General features: G+C 29.7%; 3 protein-coding genes across 3 annotated transcripts; 1 reads left to right on the top strand and 2 right to left on the bottom strand.

Moving 5' to 3' along the window:
• Window positions 1–2,972: 2,972 nt before the first annotated feature.
• LOAG_05686 (hypothetical protein) lies at window positions 2,973–4,433 on the top strand (the record flags this gene model as incomplete). The annotated part of the gene is made up of 3 exons (XM_003141220.1): window positions 2,973–3,013; window positions 3,785–3,897; window positions 4,288–4,433. The coding sequence occupies 3 exons, from the start codon at window positions 2,973–2,975 to the stop codon at window positions 4,431–4,433; spliced, it is 300 nt and encodes a 99-aa protein (XP_003141268.1).
• A 10,844-nt stretch (window positions 4,434–15,277) lies between these two features.
• On the bottom strand, window positions 15,278–18,489 carry LOAG_17147 (hypothetical protein; the record flags this gene model as incomplete). The annotated part of the gene is made up of 8 exons (XM_020449806.1): window positions 15,278–15,434; window positions 15,840–15,962; window positions 16,181–16,357; window positions 16,579–16,751; window positions 17,315–17,454; window positions 17,566–17,718; window positions 17,831–18,081; window positions 18,267–18,489. The coding sequence occupies 8 exons, from the start codon at window positions 18,487–18,489 to the stop codon at window positions 15,403–15,405; spliced, it is 1,272 nt and encodes a 423-aa protein (XP_020306624.1). The 3' UTR covers window positions 15,278–15,402.
• Window positions 18,490–18,504: 15 nt separating this feature from the next.
• Window positions 18,505–18,850, bottom strand: LOAG_17146 (hypothetical protein; the record flags this gene model as incomplete). The annotated part of the gene is made up of 2 exons (XM_020449805.1): window positions 18,505–18,587; window positions 18,739–18,850. The coding sequence occupies 2 exons, from the start codon at window positions 18,848–18,850 to the stop codon at window positions 18,505–18,507; spliced, it is 195 nt and encodes a 64-aa protein (XP_020306623.1).
• Window positions 18,851–19,643: the final 793 nt, after the last annotated feature.

Raw genomic sequence — 19,643 nt, 5'->3', positions numbered from 1 at the left:
ATTATTATTATTATTATTATTATTATTATTATTATTATTATTATTATTATTATTATTATTATTTTTATTATTCCCTCCTTTTTTATCTCTTGTTTTATTACTAATGTAATACTTCTTCAAGAAATTTCGCAATTTTTTGCGAAGGAAAAGAGAAAAATATTTAAAAAGACTACAATAACTAGCAAGAAAACGCTGAAGATTGGAAATTTTAATTTAAGGCTTAATGACCACTTCAAATATATTATTTTCTTTTGAAAATGGAAAGAAATTTTTTTTCGTTTTTGAAAACTGATAAGAGTACTAAAAATTCAAATTAAAGTTTTGGGTTAAGTTAACGCAATACAAAATTTCATTTGAATACAAGTGTGGCAATGCCTTCTGCCGCAATTACATATAAAAATATATGTTTTCTTTCATGAAACATACATTTAATCACTAATTAGTGAAATATTCGTTCTCAAGAGAGAAAGGGAGGGAGGGAGAGGGAGAGAAACAGATAAAGAGAGAAAATAGGAAAACTGAATGAAATGTAATAAGAAAAATGGAAAGAAATAATTATTGTTCTTATGGAATGCCAATCAGCTCAGGAATTTGTACCCCTTTATATCACAAAATTTTGATTGTCTTGTCATGTCAGTCAGTGATTGGAGGTTGAATGTAATCCAATCAGTCATAAGACCAGATGAATCTTTTGAATTTACAGTCATTTCCTTTTCAGTTTATTGTACAAGAATGCTTTCTTGTCCAATATGAAATTAAAATTTTCGAATCAATTTTTACACTCTTGAAATTACAATATGCTCTAGTCTCTCCATCATTATATTAGGAAATGAAGTTATGCATCGTTTATCATTATTGTAACTTAACATAGATAGGTTAATGGAGAGATTTATTAAGCATTAGATCCGTTCTATCTATTTTGCTGTATTAATGACGGAATAAATTATCGAACTTTGGATGGGATGAATCGTGATTTCTCAGGACAAAATACATGAAAGATGATAGGAAATAGATGGATTTGCAAAGGAAAAACGTAAATGTGGGACGAATAAGTAAGAGAATATCAATGGAATGTATGTAAAAGGATTGAAATAAATGAAATATGCCAATTTGTTGAGAAAGGAAGCGGAAAGTGGAAAAGAAAGGAGGGATTTTTACGGATAATATGGATTAACGTCAATCAATCAGGAAAAAAAAAGGAAAGAGACAGCAAAATATCAATGTTAAAAAAAAAGTAGGTAAATGAATTTCAAAAACAGTCTACTGTGATGAGTAACTGTCATTTCATGTTCAACTATTCCTACCGACTACTCTGCTATCTATCATCTCCATTTACTTAACAATGAAAAAAATAAATTTATCATTAAAATGTTTCGCACACTCTCAGAAACACGCACATTGAAATGCAAAAGGTGCAAACATTCCATACTTGTAAATGATATTGGAAGCAAACAAACATCATGCTAACCTTTACTTTCATTCTAATTCATATTCATGAATAGTAGCAGTTAGGGTAGAGCTAAAAAATATTCCGGAAGTTCGAGCAAGCCTAAAAACTACTGTTATGTTTTACGGGTTATCGATACGGAAAGACACAAGCATATTATGTAAAAACGGTCAGAAGAATATCAAAAGATTGGCACTTTAATTCTTTTGATAAGCACAGAAATGGCCTGATCCGTTGTCAACTATAATCTGATGACTTAGTGATGATAAAATGATATGATAAAGTAATTATACGTCTCAAATCTCGTAAAATGCTATTTTAATATGTGTTTTCAAAATAGGTTATCATTTTAAAATTCCCCTTAACTCAAAAGGAATCATGCTTCAATCAGTGAAAATTAATTCATTAATTGTATAGCGATTTCTCTGCAATAATTCATTTCTTAGCATAGCGACATTAAAGAAGAACGTCCTAGAAGACACTAATGAGAGACAGGTAGGGAAGTAAAAGAAGTTGGCAGCAACGAGAAAAGGTTCTTACAGAGAAAGACTTCATACGTAAGGCTAATTTAAACTAACCAAAATGAAATTACAAAAAACTAGAAGTGAAGAAAATTAATTGGATAATTTATTTGTACAAGCAGTTCAGAAGCAAAATTAGTTAACTTGTGAAAAAAATAACAATCGAAAGTGTTGTTACTGTTTTATATAATTTCGATTTGTTCAAATAATATGAAATATCTAGGCGCTTTTTGCATACATCATGAAAATGCCAAACGTTGAGAATATAAAATTAAAGGTTTTTTTTTCTTTTTTAATACGAAAAGACAAATATTTTCATGAATGCAATGTATTAACTTTCATAAAATTTATATCTTTCAAAGAATTGATGTCTGCCTACCTGATCGATGAAAGAAGGAAAAAAGAAAGTGATTCATATTTCAATTTAGAGAACATTTCAGATACCTTTATGTTCCACTTGTGGGAATATTCCATCAATTAAATAGATGACTGAAAAATTTTTTTCCCAGCTTATTAGATTATAAGGAAAACAAATTTATCGATGACACGAAAAAGTGAACTGACAACCATACATAGGTATCAAAAGTAATAACCTTAACCTTAGGCCCATCTTCATTAAAAAAAAAGAATAAATTAAATGAAATTGAATATTAACGATCAAAAAATAACGAAAACAGGAATTTTGCTTTCCTAAAACTTTGCAAACTTTCCTAAAATTAAAAGAAAATCGTATATTTTGTACAGTCTCCAATGGATTCGAAATTTTTCAACGCATCTGATACAATATTACATTTTGCATTTTTCATTGCGTACAATAATTATCAGCGGGATGGTTCACATTACCAAATATGTCTTCTTTGAACTCTGCAATTTCTCCTTCCCGTGATTTCGTCACTTTGTCTTTATCAATGCGTTCGCTTTTTTTCCTTTTTTTGTTCAACAATTGTATGTACTAAAAAACTTTCGAAAGAGTTACCATTAAATAAAATTAGAAAGAAGCGGAAATGGTAACAATGGAGTTGAACTCATTGAACGCTGTTAAACAGTTTTTGCACAATTATTCCATTTTGTTGAGTGATTTCATTTATTATTTAACATCCAAAATAGACATCTATAATACTTGAAATTACTTTTAACACTGAAATAATGCTTGCATGAAATATGCTGAATTGGAAAAAGAATGGTTCACAAAGTATCAATGAGTTAAAAGGAAAAGAATCATATTTCTTATCCAATTACTTCCAATTTCCTTTGCACAAAACTAGCCCAATCGTATTAGTAAGCCTATCAAACAAGCAAGTTGTTGGTCCAGAAGAAAATTCTGATAGATGAGCAAAAAGCGTCATGAATGACCAAACAATAAAAGACATTTCGATTTGTCATTTTTTCAGTAACATTTTCTCAGATGTGATTACAACATATTCTGTTTATCACGAAGTCAAAAAAAATTTAACTCTAAATCTCGAATTTGTCGAAACACTTTCCAAGAATACCTTATGAATTTATGAATTTATCTTGTGTATCGCATTTGTCGTTGTTTTAGCATTATGAATAAGAACAAGTCGTAGTATTGCTTGCTTCAAGTGCAAATTAAACAACTGTCTAGATGGTTATTTTAAAGATTTGGCCAATGTCTTAAATTATAATTACTCTGTCAACATTTTTTATCAAAGGAATGATTTATTTTGGGAATAAATCAACAGTTAAGTATATGAAAGTAAGATAAATTCAAATATGATTATATAAGCAAAGAAACCTACAACAACCGTAACAATTGATAGTAAGCAGTAAATTGTCAGATAAAAGTTAATTTCAGGAAAACCAATTCAACTGATTTATATGTTACTCATCTAGAGGATAGATACCATGCAGAATCGAAATCACTGAATGAGAGTATCATTGGGAGGATAGGTGTCGCATATCAGTCAGGTATAAGCGATATCAAATATGCAGCAATGTATTATGTGAATAAAAACTGCAAAAATTAAAAATTTTCGAATGATTTTATAAAATTTTATATTCAGGTGCTTATTTCATTATCACATTGATTGCATAACGGATATTTAACTTAACTGGCTAAAAGCTTAACATTTTTATTGATTGTTGTTACAATTGTTAATTCTCAGATAAGTGGTAAGATATGACATGCATAAAAAATGTTATTTGACATTAACATCTGAGAAAGAACAATGGTCATTTGATCTAATTTTCCTGGAAGCTGGTTTTACGCAACATACGAGAAAAGGTTTCGGATCATGGATAAAACAGCATTAGATAAAGTTGGATGAAAGATTAATTCTAAGTATATTATTGTTGCAGACGGTCAAACTTGTCGGGATGATAATATGCAAAGAAAAAAGGAAAACATGAAAAAGATTGCAAAATGTGAACTGTTTATAGCCCTAAATTTCATCTTCCGGAAAGTAATTGGTCATTTATGGAATGACCAATTAAGGAATCAGTAGGAAAAAAAGAGGTCAGAACAACTGAAATAGTTCCATATTATTTGTCATATATTATGGCGAAGAATAATGTCTACGATTCACTAAACTTGCAATACAATTCATTTTTGATCTTCCATCTACAAGTAACTCTCTTAGCTTCATTTTTCTTCTGAACTATTTATCTTGATTGATAAAATACAAAGCATAAATTTCCCATGCATAATTAATGCCTTGACCAGTGAGGTGAGTATGTTCGCGAGAACTTTGATTACAAATTGCCAAATTTGAATTATAATGATTAGACTAAAGAACAGAAGGACTTACCAGGCTTCTGTCAACAGAATATATTCGTGAAAATTTTGCGAACTAAAAGAGGAACAGAAGGCAATGCCCACTTATTCTCCCAAAAGACTGAGGAGGAGCCCAAAATAATGCAAATAGCTATTTTGTTCACACTTTCCTCATTTAATTTTTCCACAATTTTGTACTCACAAGGCAAAGTTAAGTTGAGTTAAGCAAATTCAATGAAGCAAGTAATGAAGGAAAGGAAGCAGATTATTAGTGGGGTATAGATATATATAAATGGCGGATTGTTGAAAGAGTGAAAAAAAATGAATATAAGTGATATTAAAAATGAAATTCTAAATATAAGTAAAAAAAAAAGATTACTAAGTTGTAAATTTATAATTTATCGTTTCTTTTTTTATGGTTTTAAACATTTCTTCTTATCCAAAAACGAAAATGAACAAACATAATGCAAAAGCATTGTTTGATTTTTCTAATAACGCTTACTCGATGTTCCTTTGTTGATGCTTCTTTCATATGTTTACAATGAAGGCAATATGACAGCAGTGTTTTTCGAGCTCTTTTTCAAAACTTTTCTGAAAAATTCAATTTCAATAAATCAATAGTTTACATCACAATCAATTACATCATCTCCGTCCCATTGCGTATATAATAACTGATAGTGCGGGAGAACTTGAAGTAGTAAAATGTCCCATTTAACATGACAATGATGTGCAGTTTATGCTGTAGATTGAATTCTGAAGTTGAACTAATTACTTCCTTAAAAGCATATAAATGGGAAAAGCAAATAGTAAAGTAAGTCAAATGAAATAGCATGAGGAAAAGTAGTATGCAATAAATAAGAAGAAGCTAAAATGATTTCGATGCAACTTCTGAGAATAAAAAATAAAAAACAAAAAAATCCCCTAAAAATAATGATTTTTTTTAAATAAAACATCAAAAAGCAAATCAATTATTTTCTAACAAATATGCCATTTCAAGCCGATGCTATTAATGCTTGTCAATAAAAAAAATTTAAATTTGTTTTCGATGCATAATCGAAAACAAATTACAAAAGCAAAAATTTTATTAATAACAGAAGTAATCAAATTTATTCGCCGCATTTTATGTCTTTTTTTTTGTCTTTTCATAACTTAACTTTCACGTCTTTCTTCATTATTTAGATTAATACAAACTATGTGCAGTTATCACTTAACTGGACTGATTATTCTCTGAAAAGTTTCCCATAACCTAAATTATGTTTAGACCATTAACACACACACAACTGTAGCATTTATGATTAACGCACTTTCTTAACGTGCTGATAATTAGATTATAACATTTAAGGTAGTATTACTCGCAGAAACACAATACCTTTCCATGTGATGATAACTGTTAGGGACATGTAAGACCGTGAGACTAAAATTTCATCACTTCCCATTTCATATGCAAATATGTTTTTCACGCATTTTTACGCTGAAAGGAATCAACGCGTTATCTAACCAGATTATATGCAAATTCGAGCAAACGCTTATCTGATATGTTAGTCAAATTTACCTCAGATAGATTCGATTCATCTAATATATCATCGGATATTGATAAGGGTCTCAAAGTCACTAATCCCCTCAAAACAATCTGACATGCGTAGAATCTTTGGTGCTTTCTAGCAAAAATCTACTTTTTTTTTGCTCAAAACTATATATTTATCGGAGGAATGAAGAAAGAATATAAGCAACAAAAAAAAGAAAAAAAAGTAAAGTACCAAACTGTCTTTATCAGGCGAAATATGTTCCAATTATTCAATAAGTTTTACTATAATCAAATTGCAACTCATTTGCCCAGTTGTTTAATTAGAGCTCACAAAAGAAATATACTATTGAATGGAAAAGACTGAAAATTTTTTAAAACTATAATTATTAATTATTAATGTAATGAATTCGTGCCTTCATCATTCCTCCTTTGGTTACTTACCTGCTCCGAACAAATGTTTAGCTATTTCATTTTAAAATTGATAAATTATTGTGATGATAGAATATTCTACTTCATAATAGGCTTATACTCCTTTTGCTTTGAGATATATGGGAATTTCATCGGAATTTTAATTGGCTTTCAATTCAAAATCCTTCAAATGTTTGGGAAAAACTAAATAATGCAAAAATAAATTGGTTTTTTTTTCTCTAAATCACACAATAAGAAATATTAGAGGATAGATGCAGAATAAAAATGAAATCTGTAGATTTCTGGAGAATATTTGGGAGGACAGAATTATCAAATTCAATCTCATTTAACTACTTCCGATTAAATTCATGACAATGATGTAATCAAACTCACTTATTCCATGAATCTATTTAAAATAACAATGATAATATTGTGCAAAAGTAAAGGAGTAAGACAATCACTCTGTAATAACATATAACTGATGAATTATATAGTCATAATAATGGGATGATATTTTAAACTAATATTTTGAAATTTAGTTGCTATTAATTTTACAAGCCTTCAAAAACAAGCTTCAATTGAGAAATTCATAAATGCAATGGGAAATAGCATTGCACAAATAAACAGTGATTTGAAATCTGCTTGCTGAACGAGGATGAAGCTTATTTTTCACTTCCTCTTTTGCGATTTTTCACTTCCTTTAAAGTCCAGTTTGTGCCAGTTCATTTAATTGCAGTTAATCGTTTGCACTCAATCCATAAAGAAATCAGATTGAAAAGAAATTTTCTATCTACACTAATTCGTAATCATTTATCATATTAGATTCCATTCGCACTGATTTACCAATTTATCAGCTCACGTAATAAACAATCCTAATTTTTAACATATAAACATAGCTTCTGCCAATGTTTTCAACCTAAAACTGAATTGTTTTAGGAAATCTTTGTGACTACGAATGGTACTGAAGTGGAAGTAGTGCGAAGGGAAATAACTAAGATAAAGTAGGGAAATTTATTCTAACTAGTGCATTTTTTTCTTTTTTTTAATCCTAGCAGTCAATCTATGGCGAGAAAGAAGGGAAGAAGTTTAAGTAACTCGAATAAATTAGCAAAATTCGAGCAACGAATCATGCAAATGTTTGATAAACAAATTTCTGCCGCTTATATTCAACAAATTTGCTCATTTTCTGTCTAAGGATTGGTTTTAAACGAGAAATCTTGTATTTACACTTTTTTATGGCAAGAATTACTACCTTTTATTAGCTTTATTAGTCAAAATATTGATATTTTAAGTATATAAATTGTTTAGAATTTAAAACGGAATAAAAATATTGAATGATTGGCTATGAATTACTCTTCGACAAAGACAAGTAATAGCTAATACTTAGCTGCCTCTTACACTTCACATTTCAAGATGATCTACAATTTACGTTTGTTTCGCATAAAAAAAAAAAACACTTTCCTTTACTTGTGAAATAAATTCGAATTATCACCTTAAAAAAAAGGATCATTGATAACAGCGTGTGATTCATATAATAGCGATGATTCGTTCATCAGTTATGGCATAGTTAAAAGATGCAAATATTTAAGACCTACTTCTCAATGAAGTCTTAATGAATGATATTTCCAGGGTGTTGGAATTGAGTAAATGTTTGATGCATATTCGTAATAGCACATATTGCGCCAAGGCCTCTACAAGCTATTGCATCAGGAAATTAAGCCTCAGTCACTATTATTTGTTAATCAATCCGTTTGTTTTTAAACCAAACTTAATTTTTTAAAAGAAAAGGTGAAAAGTGTAAACTATAGCCTGAATGTTAATTAGTTATAATTATTTATATTTAGAGAGATTAACAAAAAGGTATAATCCCTGAAATGAACTTATCGATTGATCAATAAAGATCAATTACAAATAGTCTTTAAAAGCATATATTTAAAGACCATTTGTAAATAAGAAAAAGATATAATGCTTGAAAATGAATCTACTATGCAGTTTATTTTATTAGCACGGTTAATTCTCCATTATCTAAGCCGACTTTAAACGAACTTATCGATTGAGCAATAAAGGAGTTGACGAGATTCATAATTGTCAAACAATGGAATATTATTTAACCATATGCTCATTTAATTAATAAAGCCTATGTCATCCAACCAAGTACTTCTCACACTATCAAATTTCAGCAACACTTTGTGAATTATCACTATCCAGGATTAGAAAGTTCATTCAATAAACGTAACAAGTAGATGGGTATGGACGAAAACTAAGTCAGGTTCATGTAATTTTTTTTTCTTTTTGCAGAACTGAAAAGATACTTATTAAATAATTATGATAACACTGTTACATCTCTTCAAATGCATTTCTTCTTGCAAACACTCAAATTACATATTATGTAAAATTTAAATTGATTAACAAGAAATGATGTCAGCATTTATTAAAATGATGCATTTGATAGCACTGTCACATAAAAATGACAGCACTGTCACATCTCTCATCAAATGCATTTCTTCCTGCAAACATTCAAATTACATACTGTGTAAAATTCAAATTGATTATCAAGGAAATGTTGTCAGTTGTAATGATAAGTAGGAAGATATTTAAAAGGTAAAGAAAAGGAGATAAAAATGTAAATGTCTAGAAAAAATGGAAATATGCATTTAAAAAGATGGAAAGAAAAATTAAAAAAGTTGTAACAATATTATCATAGAAATGTTTCAGCAAACTTCATTTGTTGTTTCTAACATACTTAGCTTGCTTATTTTTTTCTTAAATATCAAATTAAATTAAATATTTTCGAAAAGATTCTAATAAATCAAAAATGCCTTCGTGTTGTACGAAAAAGCAAATGGGAGAGTGTTGGAACAATTACAACAAATATGATTATGAACAAATTATTAATGGATGAAATTGCAGATCAGAAATGATTTAGTCGTATGATAACATTTAATTGTTGTAGAATTGAACTGAATGAAAAATAAAAAATTTCTTATGCTTTATCAAACAATACATGTATAATTAATTCTAAAATTGGTATTTTTGTGTCACAAAAATGGATCTTAATTTAAACAATCATTTTATGATAATATAAGAGTGAAGCAAAAGAATTAATTTAAGTTTGTCGTGAAAGTGAGAGATGCGAGTGAAAAGATATTTAACGATATTTAAAAAAGATATTTAAAAAGATCGCGCAGCAAAAGCAAAAAAGGTATATCTACCATGAAGTAAGTTGTATGCTTCATATGTTTGCAATATAGTGACAAATCAAAAGTGTAATTTATTATAACAAAATGGGATTTAACAAATCATCCAATCACTATTTAATTTATCGTTTATTCATACATTAGCAACAAAATCAAGATCACTGGACAACAATGTAACAAACAGTAAGTAAATTGAGACGAGATAGGAACAGTGGAAAGTTTGTGTTATTTGTAATTATTATGGATTCAATAGGTTTATTCCCAAATAATTTTGTTCTCGAATTATTCCCTCACTCATTACACATATCTTAAAAAATCTGATAGAAGGCGACTTATCCAAATATTCTCCTACGTCAAAACTCTCTTTTCAAATGTTTTTTTCCCTCTGTCAGAAACACATCAGTTATTATTTATGGGACAATTTGATGGTAATTTATCATCATCAAACACCATAGAGTTGATGATAAATTAAAACGAACAAGTGTTGGGATTCATCTACTTATCTCATCTGATATGTAACAATTTTCCTAAATAGTGTATAATTGAGGAAATGGCGAATATTGATAAGCATGGTGGTAGCAGCTTGATAAGATTTATTCTAAATTGCGTTGCAACAAACTAAATCCACCATAGTTCTTTAATCTTTTCTAGGAAAATAATAATCTTACCGACTAACCTATTATCTAAGAAGAAAAAGAAGGACGATGTCATATATTTGCTGTTCACTTACTTATTAAATATCAGTACATAACTATTTGGATTTAGTGTCTCTTATAATTGAAGTTACCGAGTAGACTCCCTCGAGAATCATAACTTATACTTTTATGGTAGTTTTATGATTTTCCATTTAAATTTCACAAAGCAATCAAAGATTTACGAGAAAATGTACTTTTTTTTTCTTTCTTATGATTGATTTCGGCGATAAAATCAGATTAACTTTTTTTTTTTTTTTTTTTTGTCAACGATTTAGCAAAATTATTTATGAACTTTCGCATGGTGTAATAAATGTCAACAGAGAATGCCTCAATCATTTCATGCTATAAATGGCAGCACAATTGATGGAAAATTGAAGGAGAATACTAGGAGGAACAAGATCGAGTTCAAGATGAATAATGAAAATAAAGATAACTTAAAACAATTGGTTTGGTTTAGTTTAGCCAAGGAATATAGGTAAGTCTATAATTATTTTGGGCACAAGAAATCAGTCAGCAAAAGATTGCCGAATACGGTATGGCTAGAAGATTTTTTCCAATTTCTCAAAAGTATGAAAAAATCAAAAACAGTGGAAAATTACGTTCTACGAAATTTTTAACTGCAATTACAAGCGTTGCTAATAGCAAAAAATACTACGATATAATAAAGAAAGTTTAGACTTATACCTTTGAAAACATTTGTCATAAAATAAAACTACCATTAAAATAATGATCAAAATTGCCTTATGCGAAAGTTGTACATTACTTCCGTGATTGAGATAATGTGAGTTTTCGGATCATTTTTTTTAATAAACTAATTCTGAATAGTGCAAAAGATTAAGTTAAGAAGAGCAAGGACAAAAGCATCCGAACTAATTAAGATATCAACAATGATAGTGATTCCATGTATTGTTTTGAATGCGCATAAAGAATGTTTGTGACAACAATCGTTTTCAGTTGATAGTACTTTTAGTTCTTTTCCTATCTTCTTCACATCTGTTTTAATAATGAAATTTCCCCTTATTTGTCACTTATTTTTCGACAACACTAAAATATGGAATCCAAAAAGTATCATTTAGGAGAATTTATTTCAAAAAAATAATTCTACATTCTTCCATTGATATATTTTATAAGTCTGAGAGATGGAAAAACATATTTTTTAAAAATTGTTTCAGGTTTTTACATCTTCCCCTCCTCTTTCTTTATTTCTCATTTCTTCGTTAACAGTTCTCTTTTCACCCAATCGGTTATTACCTCCACAAATAAGCATCATGAAATTACATGTCGCCATATTCATGTTATCAGCATATGTGGAATAATTCTTGTTTCAAAAACTTGCTTATTACGATGATGCGCTGATAAGAGAGCACATTAGATTGAATGTGTGATGATGAATTCTAATCGTTTTTCAGATGTCAAAATATCAATGTAGAGGAGACAGGAAAATATTGATACGTTAACAATGAGCCTTTTTTGAGATAGGAATCAAATTATTGAAAAAAAAAAACTGTGCTAAGAGATTATTGAGTTGATTGGAAATTGTTTGTTATTTTTAAATCTGTTTACATTAGAAAGCAAAATTTGCGAAAAGGAAGATGATGAAGCTAAGCTCGTTGTGGATAATTTAATTCCTTTGTTAAATTTGGAAAGTTAACTTCCCGAAATATTGGATGAAAGATGGATCAGCAATCAAGTAATAAGCTTGTTTTTGAAATGGTTTGTTTTAAGACTTGTCATAGGCTTGTTTTCAAAATGAGTGAGGAAATAAAATTTTGTTATTTGGTGTTTTTTTCACCCATTGTAACTTTATTGTTATTTATTTTCTCGTATTTTATTGATCTTCGTTAAAAAAAAAAAAGATTCTATTTATGTTTGCAAAAATGAACATTGTTTCAGCTAAGTGATTTATGATTAAGCTAGCCTAAGTATTCCGTTGGTTTTTCTTTTTGATTAGCTAGATGATTCATGATCAATCTTACTGATAGGGGAAACAATTAATATTTTTTTTAGTTGCCAGGTTATTTGCAATTGAATTTATCGATAAGAATAGCAAGCATAGGTGAGTGAATAAAACAAATTATTATTTCCTTTCTTTTCGAAAAACTACTTTACTACAGAATAGATAAAGCAAAAAAGCTTGGGAAATCAAATTGTTCAATGCCTGAAAGGCATGCAACAATAGATGAAAAATATGTCAAAATTATCAATTATCTTTTCTCATTAATTATTTTTTCCTTCAATGGAGAGATGACAATGTTCTGAAAGTTTGCCGACTCAAAAAGTTGAAAGATTTGAGAGTCATTCATAAGACTTGCCGAGACTTCAATGTTATCAGCACTTCACTTTCGTATGTATTATTTTTCAATAAATTTCAAGTTAGTCTTTTTCCTGTTTAAAAAGAAAATCCTAACATTTTATGATTCAATTGTTTACTAGACTTTTTCATTTAATTTTATTTGCAAGCAATTATTGTATATCTGTAAATATTAGAATTTAAAAAGTTTTAATTTTCATTTAAGCGCATCAAGTCAACATTTTATTCCCAAAGCACTCCAAACCTAACAAACCGAGAAACTACGTTTTCAGGGCAAGACAAAATTTCTGCAGCAATATTTCGTCCCAAAATCCAAAAATGAAGAAGCATATTTGACAAATTTATTGTTTTGAATGTAAATAATAATGAATGTATAACCGACAAATAATTTGGAATAAATGAGAAAGTTTTTTCAAATCTTTGGCCATATAAGAATGTTAAGAAAAAAAACGATCAAACATTTCATAATGCTTTTAATGTGAAGATAAATGGAAAGCTATGTGAAAAAAATTTCGGTATCAGTTCTGTAAATTTTCAGAATTATTGAAAAATTCGAATTGTTGAAAATTTGAAAACATTGTTATGATCAAGAAGAATACAACATTGTCGCAGTAAGGGAAATGAAGTGTTTAAAATCTAATGAAAAAAAAGGCAATGATACGGAATGATAAAAGTAAGTGTTCGAAGTGAAATAAAGTAATGTATTAAGAGGTAGCATAAAAGGAAAGAATATATACTTAAAAAGAAAAAAATCTCCATTTAGTCAGTATGTCTAATATGCATTTTAACTTTGAATGAATAATTTAAACTTCAGCCGGACATGTTTTTCATATATTTTTTAATTATGAATAGTCAAGAAAGGAGCTTTTATGCTATTATACGTTCAAAATGTGCATACTGTTTGTCAAGTAGATATCTCATCGGAAATGTTGACAACCTAATTCAATTGTATTACTTTATGATTTTTCCATTCGAATATGTCACGATGGAAAAACGTTACACTCTCGCTCGTAAAAGCAAAAGAATAATCGAGATAGACTTTCAAAGAATAAAGACGTTATTGAATGTCAGTTGGAACGTTCAAAACTTAAAAACAAGCTGATTGATAGTAATTCTATCAACTACCAATCTGACTTTGATTATCAGCGACGAGCGCCAATTTGTCCAAATTTGGATTCGAGTTAAAACGCGTAGCTCCTAATCATTACAGTTGGACATTCCCGCCTGTCAAATTCTGTTACATCACAATTGAAGTCATCTTGTGTAATTCCACTTATCACAGGATATGTATTATTTGTTGGTTAATTGACTCATGAGGGATTCAAGCTAACCTCAGTTTTCCACAGTTATTTCTAACATACTTGAATTTTAAATGTGGTTTCCATGAAATCACGCAGGACGTGAACGAAGCGTTTTAAACTTATTTAACTCAACTTTTCCTAAAAAAAATCATTTAAAAAATCATATATTAACTGATCTTACACCATCAACTGTCAAGTAGACTGAACATCAACAACGATTGAGTCCAATGCTCTTCTCAAAACTTAACAGTAATAATAGGCAACAAATGATAAGATACCTGAACTACACGTAATAACTACAAAGCACTAAAACATCCAGTTGATCTAATCAAAAACAACAAAAAATTTTCTTTGTTCAAAATGGAAACATTCAAATGAATGGCATTACATCTTCATTCTACAAAATCAAATTGAACTTTAAAAAAAAGAGAAAAATTTAAATCATTGTGGAAAGACATTTCAGAGAACTGTATGAGAGGAAACAATTTTTATGACAAAATTAGGTAATTCTTTAAAGAAATGATAAACAAATCATAAGAATTTCTACCGGTATTAGTACCTGGGTCTCTTTTATCCTGAATTCCGGAGTGAATTTGTAAGAATTTCTCAAGAAGTTGAAAAGGAACTCCTTAGAAACAGTACTTGATAATCAATTTTACAACAATTTAGCATTTCCTGCTTCTGTAATTATACTTCAACTATTGGATTTGCTACAATTGCTTAATTTTAAAATTTTCAACTCACTCGTGATTGGTAATACGAAAATCGATAAGGCTGAAAATTATGACAAAAAAGAAAACAAAAAAGATGATGAGAACATTTCTATCAACCGGAACTGAAATTTTTCTATCAACCGGCATTGAACTTATAAAATTTGGAACTCTTGTTATGTATGATATATAAAACGTCCATAATTTTTACAATTCAGTAAAATGACTTACTTTACAATTCCAATGAATACTAACATATTAACTGAATACTAAGTTAATCAGATGGCGGAAAAAATTTCGAGATACCATAGTTATTATTACTTCAATGTATCATTCAATCTTCACAGAATCAGATAAGTTCGGTAGAAAAAAGGAAAAAGAAAGCAAAATCTAGACTTTATGTACAAATTCTGTACAAAATTATGGCACAAAGACAATGGTTAGTGCATTTATGCTTCAATGGCCAATAAGACTGATTGGAAATTTCAAGTTGGTCTTTAATAACCGCTTCACATCCACTTCAAATTAATGCCTTCGTATTGTCGCCATTAATTCAAACATATTTTGCAAAGAATGACATTTCATCTGTAAATATTTAGTTTTACAATGAGTTCCATGCCATAATAATTATATTTTGCGGGGATTACTAAACAAGCCAGAAAAGAGTACTTCGGTTCACCAATGTTATACAACAACAGTAAAAACCTTGCCAAAAGCGTTAAACTTAACTATAATTCCTTTAAATGGTAATAATCGATTCAATAATTTTCATAATAATTCTTTAAATAATATGCTCTTGATAACGATATCAAGTAATTCATCTCTTAATATACGTTAATAAGTTAACATTAGTTCCGCTTCCGAGTCCTCCTATTTCATTTTATAGCTTTTTGAATTAGAGTTATTCAAAAAATCGTAGTTACTTCAATTTACATGGTTAAAGTGATTAAATTTACAACAATTATACAAATATATCACAAAACAACAAACCAACAAAACATTCGCAGGAAACTCGTACATTAAGATTGAATTTTTGCCATATTTGACAGTCGTCTGTTCCAACATTCTTCAACACAACGAAATTCATATGTTTCTGTGTGCATTTTCCATGAGCTGAAATAGTGATTTTTTCTTTTTTTAAAATTTCTACAGCAAAATCAATTTTACAACAACTAGAATTATCATTTGGAATTATATGAAAGAAGAGATCTGATTGTCAGAAAAATCGTTAACGAATGATATGAAGGTATGTGTTGTAGCTGAGCAAAAATAAATACATTGATGTAGTGTATGCAGTTATCTATATAAATTGAGAAGAAATGCAAACGCACGAAAATCATAGAAATAAAGACAAGCTTTGTCATCATCACACATCACTTCGTTGATAAATGGTGGAAAAAATGTATCTGGTAATCGACGTATCGCCTGACAAGCACCACATAACCTTAGATAACCATCTTCCTCACCACCTCGCTTATCACATCCAAACGGTATTACATGAACATCACCTAAAACTTTTAAGAAAATAGAACTTGAAGACAAGTAATCAAGTAACGAATTTAAGTTTTTGAAATAATACACCCAAATTTTAGCAAAGTTAATCTGATGAGATTTCTTAAGTTTAATAAAAAGAAAACTTATAGGAAAAAAAAACTTTTAAAAATTTTGAGAAAATCGAGTAATAAGTTTCAAAAATTTTTTGTTTAGAAAAAGCAAACCGAAAAATAACCAATAAGTTTTTGGCGTTTACGCATTATTATATTTCCTCTGGTATGAGCATCAACAGCTCCAGATGCTATCAAAGAATCAATGACACTCTCAGCAGTTCCACGTTTGTTTCGTTCTACTTCCGAATCCATCATACGTATGGATGGTGAAATAACCGTTCGTCGACTTTCTATCCTATATACATTTATTTTTCAAAACGAAATTTATCACATGAAAGAGTAGAAAAGAAACAGCAATCCTTCCCAAAAATATTCCACAATCTCACCAATTGCTAAACCAGAAAAATTTGGATTCTTATAGGCACATAGCCAAATTATATGATATAATTTTCAACACCAACATTTTGAAGTTCAATATAATTTGTAAACTATTAACTTATTTTAACTTTTCTTTTCGAAGGTAAAGAAAAATTCAAGTTAAATTTTATTGATGATAGTATATTCTAACTTAAACTTGACGTGTATATTGATAAATGTGATTGATTTGTTTGTTAGTGATATGATAAAAGTGTTATCATTGCTCATAGATGTTATCTGCATAGAAGATACGATATTTATTTACATGAAACTTTAAAAAAAGAAAAACGTTAGTGTTGAAAATTCTAAAAAAATGGCGATAGTAGTGGATGTGTGTATGTGTGTGTATGTGTATATATATATATATATATATATATATATGTGTGTGTGTGTGTGTGTGTGTGTGTGTGTGTGTGTGTGAGATATGTTGCGAACTCTCACGATGTCAAATTTTGCAGCCGCGAAATCACCGAAGGCGAACGTACATCACATTCAATATTCAATTCTGACAATATCCGTTCCAGTGCCTCCACATTACGCTCCATTGTTTCTTCGAAACTTAGACGAGTTTTCGACTGTCTCTATAACAATAGTCTCTTATTTAAATATTTCAAGGAATTATCTAATTGATTTTTTTTTTATTAAATTTTGATCATTACTTTTCTGCTTGATTTTGCATGCAAAATACTTACTTCATACTGATCACCAATAGAACGATCCAAGAAACGGATGATTCCAGATGCATCCCATGCCATCAAATCTGGATTATATGTTCCTTTCTGCTTCAGTTCATTAACCAGTTCTTGTTGCGATAATTGACGACATTCTTCAACCGTATTATTTCTCTGAAATGACAACGATGAACCATTGTTCATGAACCATTGAAAATGCTCTATATTATCAAGAATTTTTGACTTTTTTTTGGAATATTAAAATTTTGATATAATAAAGAATTACCCTTGGAACAAATGGTCTACGCCGTTTCTGGAGAATTTCTTCGTCATTAGCATCACTAAACGTACGGTTCAGCTCTTCTTCACGTGCCAAACGTATCACTTTGAGACGATCCAGATAAAATGCCGATTCACGATTGGGTAGTGATGCTGATATGGGAGAATAGCGTTTTTGACGTGATACTCGTGCCAGTTCATCGTTCACTTTTTGCAGTAAGGAGCGATAATGACGTCTACAGCTTAACAATTCGCTCTCTGAAAAATACGCTTAAAATTTCATCCCATTAATTAGAAACTGAAATCCTTTTAACTGAAATCTGGAAAAACGATAACAAATCCCGACAATTTGGAAAAATACATGAATACTACGCAACCGCACATGACAACTGAGGACGGTATTTTTGAATACTAATGTTGAAAAATTGAATATTTGAAATAACCTGATGCTGATGAGAGATCAGTTTCTGTGCAGGTAGCAGTATCGTCTTGTTGATGTTGATCAGCTGTTAACATTACACTATGAACGGTGGATGTGGTGGACAGTAGCATGGCGATGAAACAAACACGAAGTGATGTCGAGGTACGAAATACTGACAAAAGGATCGTTTCCTTAGGAGTAAGTAAAACTACACCTGAGGTCTTCGTGCACTTCCACTTGCCCATTACGCGATGATTGTTCTATACAGGCACTTCTTCACCTCTACCGTGGTCGTTTAGCATAGATCCAACTGTGCCAGCGGGTACTGGTACACATCTGATGTCTGTAAATTATAAAAACAAGTCATCGATTTATCGAAAGCTAACAATACCAGTTCTTCCAGAAGAGAGAGCGAAGCATTGCGATTATAAGTGTTTTTAAAATATCTCTTGAAGAGTGGGGAGGGATTGCTTGCTACTGGTCACCTGTCCTACCTTGCTTTGATTCATTTTGTTGGGTACTCTTCTCTGGTTGCAAAATAATTTCCAATTGTTGTTCAACTTTTCTATAACGCTCTACTAATTCACCATCAAATCTTGTTCTCATTTCGTCTCATATCACAAGAGAAAGTTAGTCAACTACACGTCGTCAGAAGGCTAAATTTCCAGTTCCAAGTGGTGATAAGCGACACAATATTGGATACGCTAATAACAGCAAAAAAAAGGAGAGGAGAAAGCAGGGTTAAGGGATTGACAGAATGGATCATATCATCATGATAGGAATGATATCGATGACAACAATTACCAGTAATGGATTTGATTAACAAATCCAACAACAATAATACAAAAAGGAAAAAGAATGTCTAAAATTATTGGAAAGGAATTACGACAAAAACGTTTAGGAAAAAGCATAAAAATTGAGCAAAGAGAGCGATAATTGACAAATATCAACATTAAAAAGAGATTCATTCGTCTGTTACTGCAGCAGAATGGGATAGATCGGATAGCAGCGATCAGCCCGCGAAAGAACATCGTCGTAGAGAGAGGGCGATCGCATCTCATCATCACCATCACCATTGTCACGCTGGTCGCTGATAGCACCAGTATCATCACTGTCAACATCACCATCACCACTACCATCATCATTATCGTCGTTTTATCATCATCATCGTCATTATTATTATCAATTATCATCATCACCGCCAATCATCACCAATCATCATCAATTATTATTATTGTTATTATTTATTATTATTATTATTGACTATTATTATTAATTATTATTATTATTAATTATTATTATTATTATTATTATTATTATTATTATTATTATTATTATTATTATTATTATTATTATTATTATTATTATTATTATTATTATTATTATTATTATTATTTAA

This window comes from Loa loa (assembly GCF_000183805.2).
Source record: "Loa loa unplaced genomic scaffold supercont3.44, whole genome shotgun sequence".
Classification (NCBI taxonomy): Eukaryota; Metazoa; Nematoda; class Chromadorea; order Rhabditida; family Onchocercidae; genus Loa; species Loa loa.
The sequence above is the reverse complement of the archived record's forward strand: the minus strand, read 5'-3'. Positions and strand labels throughout refer to the sequence as shown.